Consider the following 6280-nt stretch of genomic DNA (forward strand, 5'->3'; position numbering starts at 1 on the left):
GGCAAGCATAAAAACCAAGTATGAAAACTAAGAACCAAAGACAACTTAAGGAATCTGATTAGAATTGCCTTTTTTAATGCTTTAAATTTCTGATGCAGGAGTATCTGCAAGGGAATCCGTTGTGGCTGCAGTACATAAAAGTTCCATTGGTGACATTGGGGTACGAGACCAGTTACGATGTATTTGTCAAAGCTCATGGGGGTGGCCTCTCGGGACAGGCTCAGGCAATCTCCCTGGGCATTGCCCGTGCATTGCTCAAGGTGAATGAGGACCATCGCAGCCCGTTGAGGAAAGAAGGGCTTTTGACCAGGGATTCCAGAGTCGTGGAGAGGAAGAAAGTTGGGCTCAAAAAGGCTCGTAAAGCTCCACAGTACTCCAAACGTTAAAAAAGGGGGTTGGAAACTTGGAATACGCCATTGTTTGTTGGTTTGTAGAAAATTTTTTTCGTTGCCATTTCTTTAAGCTTCTTGATGATCTGATATCTTACATTTTCAAATTGTCAGAACCCTTTTTGTATGTAGATCTGATTCCCCAAGAGCATTCTCTTGCATTTCAAGTCAGGAATATTGATCTGTAGTTTCAATCCCTGTTCTCCCTTTTGTGGTGAGAGACTCAAATAAACAGGAAAATGGAGAACCCATGGCAGCATATCAGGCTGAGATTGGATAAGTAGATATGTCATTAGCATTTGATACTAAACTTACCAAACTAATTCATGTTATAGGAAAGGATTAGGCCTTTTGGAGGGAGGCTAGGATCAAAATTAACCTCCTCGAATTTCCATTCCATGCCTACTTCATTAGCCATTCTGTTAATTAGGTTTAATCTCCTGATGATATAATTAATGAATTGGAGTATCTCAATATCATGAAAATAATGATGTGAGCCATGCACTTTCGGCTATTTTCACATTATAAAATGGGGAATTTGTTATGATGACAGAGGTTTACATCCATTAGAAGTCATCACATTCTTCTGCTTGAAAACAAAAGCAAAGATCCTATGCTTGAGATCATAGCATGATCCTTTCTTTTATATGTCTTCAAAATGAATAGTACACTCGAAAAGAAAAAAAGGGTTTCTTTTCCTTTATTTTATGTGGAAAAGGTGATTTGATGGTGATTTTTTTGAAGCTTAATGTTTAGGTTTAATTGATTTGCTTCTGTCCCCTCCCAAAATTAATTTATCAATTCCTTGTTATATAATAAAGAGAAGTAATCTTTGAATTTATATTTTTCTAATAAATCTTATAATAGAATAAATTTGTGTAATGTTGATTTGCTAGCATGTAACTATCAAAAAAATATAAACTCTAAAGATACTTTTTTTCTACTAAAACATAGTTATGTATCCAAATAATTTGGTAAAACTTTTAAGTTAAACATATATAATCTTAATTTAGCAAGTCATAGAATTAAAATGTGTACAAAAAATCATTTTGAATTTGTGGAAGCAATGCCAAATTTATATATTTAAGATATAATGTTTTAAAATTTCCTTAAACAATTCAAAAAATTCAAATAAATTTTTATTTTTTATTACATTTAATTAAACTTTTATATTTTAATTTTGTATTGAAAAAGTTTTTATAATTAATGAACGTCATTTATCATTATATACTTACATAGCTTTGACATAATAGTGAAAATATGATATAATTATATTATCATATCACATCAACATGTTATTTCATCATTTATATAATAAATCAATAAATCAAGCTAATACCACATGATATAAAAAGATAGTGACATTTTGATTAAAAATCATTAATCACGTAATAAAAAAATTATTTAAATTTATTTAAATTTTTTAAATATTATATCTATTTTTAATGAGTAATTATTGTTTAATTTTAGAAAAAAATTGCTAATTTTGGTAAACAACTTTCATTTCTTTTTTTTTGAAATTATTTATTTTCTTGTAGAACAGAAAAATAATTTATTTATTAAATACTCTTTTGTTATTTCATAGTTTATCATTGGTATATTATCTAGATTAACTTCGAGTCAAAGAGTGTGATTAAAGAGAAAATTAATTTTTATCGTACATTTATTAATAAAGTCATTTATTAAACTAGCCAAAAAGCAATACTGGGGAAATAAACAGAGCTTTTGGAAGAAATCTAAGGCGTACACGATATTCCACCTAGGACTCTCGACTTTACACCAGTACTTTAAAGCCACGTATACGACTGCGCGTACGCTAAAGCAACCCGCTAAACGCTTCCGATCCAAGTGGCAATGTAAATTCCTAAGTAGCACGGTTAAACTGGTACACTGGGTGGTAATGTTATTCTTCCTACTAGCCGAATCCCGCCCTATTTTTTATCCCGAGTTGCAAAAACATTAATAAAAACCGGAATTATCCTAACGGCGTAAAAAATAACGGCGCGAAACGCGAACTCTTCGCCGTTACTCGAGGATAAATTCTGTTTAAAATAAAACACTGAGTAAAGAGTTCCTTGTCTCACGCCTCTCACCAGTCGAAGCCTTGATCGTGAGCTCACTCTGAGCCGGAGGAGAAGTGAAAAGGAATAACTCGCTTCCGGCTCCATTCCGCCGTTTTGCTTCGTCGGCAAGCCTTCTTGGCTTTTCTTGTTTATGTTTTTTGATTTGATCGAAACGTACAATCGAGAGCGTTTTCGCGTTCTTTTTGATAGGGAATTGGAATGGGTGATTATATGAGTAGCGATGGCGAATATTATTACGACGATTACGAAGATGATAATGGTGATTGTTGCGACGACGATGACGGAGATGACTCTTTGGTTGGATTTCAAGCCCTCGAGCCTGAGTTGCTTTCGGCCTACGCGAACCTTCCTTCCATTAAGGTTTCTCGTCATTTTCGGTTCTTTCACTCTTCGTTGAGAATCACATTTTTCTGCGATTTCTTTTCGTTGTTTTTGAGCTTAATTACTGTCAAATTTATATTTCGGCTCCAGGCATGAATATATTAATATATTTTTTTCCTTTCTTTCTGCCTTATATGTTAATGTATCTATCACTCTTAGGTTTCCAGAGTTAAACAAAAAGAAGTTTATTTTATTTTATTTTATTATGTTTTTGGCATAATTTTCTCTGTTTTTGGCAGGTGATCACAAAGGAGTCACTCTTGGCTGCTCAGGTAGAGCCTATTTTGCATCTGTACTTACGATTTTGTCCCTAGCTTCTTATTTTGTAGTTGTATTTGATTTTTTATAGAAATAATGGTTACTGAAGAGTGGCTATTTGTCGGTGCAGAAGGAGGATTTACACAGAGTAATGGACTTGTTATCTTTGAAAGAACACCATGCGAGAACATTGCTTATTCATTATGGTTGGGACGTGGATAAGGTGCTTGCAGTGCTTGTTGAGTATGATAAAGATAAATTGTTTGCTGCAGCCGGTGTACAAGTGCTGGATGATCATGCTCTTTTCTCGTACCAGTCATCGTCTTCTACCTTTATGTGCAATATTTGCTATGATGATGTATCGGGCAATATGCTGACTGTTATGGACTGTGGTCATTACTTTTGCAATGACTGTGAGTTTGCTGCCATAAATCAAATATGTTTTCTTTTGTAATGTCTGCTTTGGGAAAATTCATGAATTGTCACAGTCGTAGTTTCCATGAATTTTCACAGTTGTAGTTTCCCTTTATGCTTAAATAGACATTTAATCTTGGTATTTATATTCAATTGTTCCAATGCTGAAGTACATTGTAGGATATGTTTCCATAAAAAAGTTCTGAAATTGGGTTGCTCTGTCTTTCCAGAAAATTAATTTTAATGAGGAGGCTGAAGTCTTTCTTATCTGATTCTCTGCTTAGGTTGGACTGAACATTTTCTTGTGAAGATAAATGGGGGCCAGAGTAGACGCATTAGATGCATGGCACACAAGTGTAATGCTGTTTGTGATGAAGAAAAAATCAGACAATTAGTTAGCAGAAGGGACCCAAATCTGTCGGAGAAATTTGATCGTTTTCTTTTAGAATCATATATTGAGGACAATAGAAGAGTTAAATGGTGCCCCAGCGTCCCTCATTGTGGAAATGCACTACGGATTGAGGATGACGAACTTTGCGAGGTTGAATGTCCATGTGGCATGCAGTTTTGTTTTAGTTGTTTATCTGAAGCTCATTCACCTTGTTCTTGTCTCATGTGGGAACTCTGGTCCAAGAAGTGCCATGATGAATCAGAGACAGTTAATTGGATTACAATCAACACAAAGCCTTGCCCAAAATGTCGCAAACCAGTTGAAAAGAATGGAGGCTGCAACCATGTATCCTGTTTCTGTGGGCAATCATTTTGGTGAGAGCTCTTATCTCCATCTTTTGCGGATAATATAATATTTTGTGATCTCTGTTCCATTTTGCAACATAATTACTGGTATGGACATGAACTCTTGGTAAGGAAGTTGGACTAGAGGAATTATCAAAAAGTCCTGTCGCATTTTACTTTGATTGCTTTCTTATGTGAATGGATAAATACTTGTGAGAATGAAACTGTGTAATTTAGTTGGTTAATTAGATGGATTATGTTGGGTGATTTCTTGTTATATTACATGATTATTCTGTTGACTACTAGATCAATTGAAAGGCGTTTGGAAATTGTAAATTCTTTCCTATTTATGCAGTTGGCTCTGTGGTGGTGCTACTGGTAAAGAACACACGAATACATCTATTGCTGGTCACAGTTGTGGGCGGTATAAGGACGACAATGAGAAGAAACGCGTGCTTGCAAAGCACTACCTTGAGCGCTATATTCACTACCACAATCGATATAAAGCTCATATAGATTCTTTTAAGCTTGAATCTAAGTTGAAGGAATCAATAATGGAAAAAATAAACATACTGGAGGAAAATTTATCAACATCTAAAGATTTCAGTTGGATAATAAATGGACTCTACAGGCTCTTTAGATCAAGGCGGATTCTTTCATATTCTTATGCATTTGCATACTATATGTTTGGTGATGACCTATTCAAAGATGAAATGAGCAAGACAGAGAGGAAAATGAAACAAAATTTGTTTGAGGATCAACAGCAGCAATTTGAGGCTAATGTTGAGAAGCTTTCTTCAATTTTAGAGGAGAAGTTTGATAACTACTCCGAGAATGACATTCTGAGTTTTAGAATGAGGATTATTGCTCTTTCTGTGACTACAGATAATCTCTGCCGAAACTTGTAAGTCTGTCATTTAAACCTTAAGTTCCCTTGTATCTGATATCACATCTAAATGCATTGATTAGGACTCAGTATTAATAGTAGGTTTCTATTAATTGAACCATAACTATCATAGTTGCATATAGGAGGGTGTCGTTGTAGTTCAGACTTCAGACTTGAGGTTTTGGTAGAGTTGATTCATTTTGAGAAGGGATAGACTGATAAATCAACATATCTGTTTGATCACGCATAGGTATGAATATATCGAGACAGATTTGTTGGGTTCCCTCCAGCGGACAGTTCAGAGAATAGCTCCTTACAGGTCAAAGGGTGTGGAGAAAGCCTCATCCTAATTATTGGGACACTGAGATTCATATATGGTATGCAAATTACAACTCTTTAACACTAATTGTTCTTGGTGTCGAATGCTTGATCTATTTTTCCTTCAAATTTTAATTTCCTGGAATAAATATGACTAACTTATCTTCTAATAGCTACTAACCTAGGTGAAATGATGGGTCTTCTCGGCTATTATTCAGCTTCCAGGGTCAGTTTAGGTGCTCTACCAAACAATCAATCTGTGGGAGAGAAAGAACAGAAGTGCTGATCTTAACTTGCGCTCTGAGGAAAGCATGAAGAAAAATCATTGATTCCTCAGCGTTGATGTATAGATAGGAAGCAGTTTATTAGGAGCAGGCTGTTGCTTTTTGCATAAATGTTGACATTAATGTCTATAAGTGTAATTTTCAGGAACTTAGGATTGTTTAAAAACGCCTTTAAATATCTATTTATCTATCTATGTACTCGATGAAAGAAGAAGATTATAAAATAATGTTTATTCTATCATAAATTGAATAAGATTAGGTTGATGAATTTAATTATTGCATGTATTTTAGTTATGTTATTAATGTTACAATTTACGAATGCATAAATCTATCATTATTTTGTTCATATTATGGATTTTACGAGGTCGAATTAGGCTCAGGTTTGAACCCTTCTTTTCCAAATAAAAAACTTAAAAATTGATTTTTGAATTTTATATAATTTAAATAATTTCTAAAATATGCCTTAAATAGGTTTTTTTTTTTTAATTTAACTCTGCATGGAACGGTTTAATCATTTATCGACATTTGATT

The 6280-nt window shown here is 34.1% G+C and overlaps 2 protein-coding genes across 4 annotated transcripts in view; one reads left to right on the plus strand and one right to left on the minus strand.

The window, feature by feature from the left end:
* The window catches only part of LOC110416926 (F-box/FBD/LRR-repeat protein At1g13570-like), a 90045-nt gene that overhangs the window by 2869 nt on the left and 80896 nt on the right, over positions 1 to 6280 (minus strand). The gene's annotated exons all lie outside the window — the stretch shown is intronic.
* LOC110416925 (putative E3 ubiquitin-protein ligase ARI2) lies at positions 2449 to 6017 on the plus strand. Of its 3 annotated transcripts, none has more exons than XM_021429070.1 (7): positions 2449 to 2833; positions 3094 to 3126; positions 3243 to 3525; positions 3811 to 4291; positions 4617 to 5165; positions 5398 to 5524; positions 5639 to 6017. In XM_021429070.1, the coding sequence occupies exons 1-6, from the start codon at positions 2672 to 2674 to the stop codon at positions 5495 to 5497; spliced, it is 1608 nt and encodes a 535-aa protein (XP_021284745.1). In that variant the 5' UTR covers positions 2449 to 2671; the 3' UTR covers positions 5498 to 5524; positions 5639 to 6017. The 3 variants fall into 3 exon arrangements, with proteins under 3 accessions (XP_021284745.1, XP_021284746.1, XP_021284747.1); XM_021429071.2 differs by having other exon boundaries at positions 5651 to 6017; XM_021429072.2 differs by having other exon boundaries at positions 5684 to 6017.

This window comes from Theobroma umbraticum, unplaced genomic scaffold, assembly GCF_002168275.2.
Source record: "Theobroma umbraticum cultivar Fairchild unplaced genomic scaffold, ASM216827v3 scaffold_51.0, whole genome shotgun sequence".
Lineage (NCBI taxonomy): Eukaryota > Viridiplantae > Streptophyta > Magnoliopsida > Malvales > Malvaceae > Theobroma > Theobroma umbraticum.

Excerpts from the sequence above, each read along its gene's own strand:
- LOC110416925 (XM_021429070.1), top strand. The coding sequence starts at position 2,672 with ATGGGTGATTATATGAGTAGCGATGGCGAATATTATTACGACGATTAC. Across the intron at positions 3,127-3,242 it reads AGTCACTCTTGGCTGCTCAG|AAGGAGGATTTACACAGAGT; the intron begins GTAGAGCCTATT and ends TTGTCGGTGCAG. Across the intron at positions 4,292-4,616 it reads TTCTGTGGGCAATCATTTTG|TTGGCTCTGTGGTGGTGCTA; the intron begins GTGAGAGCTCTT and ends CTATTTATGCAG.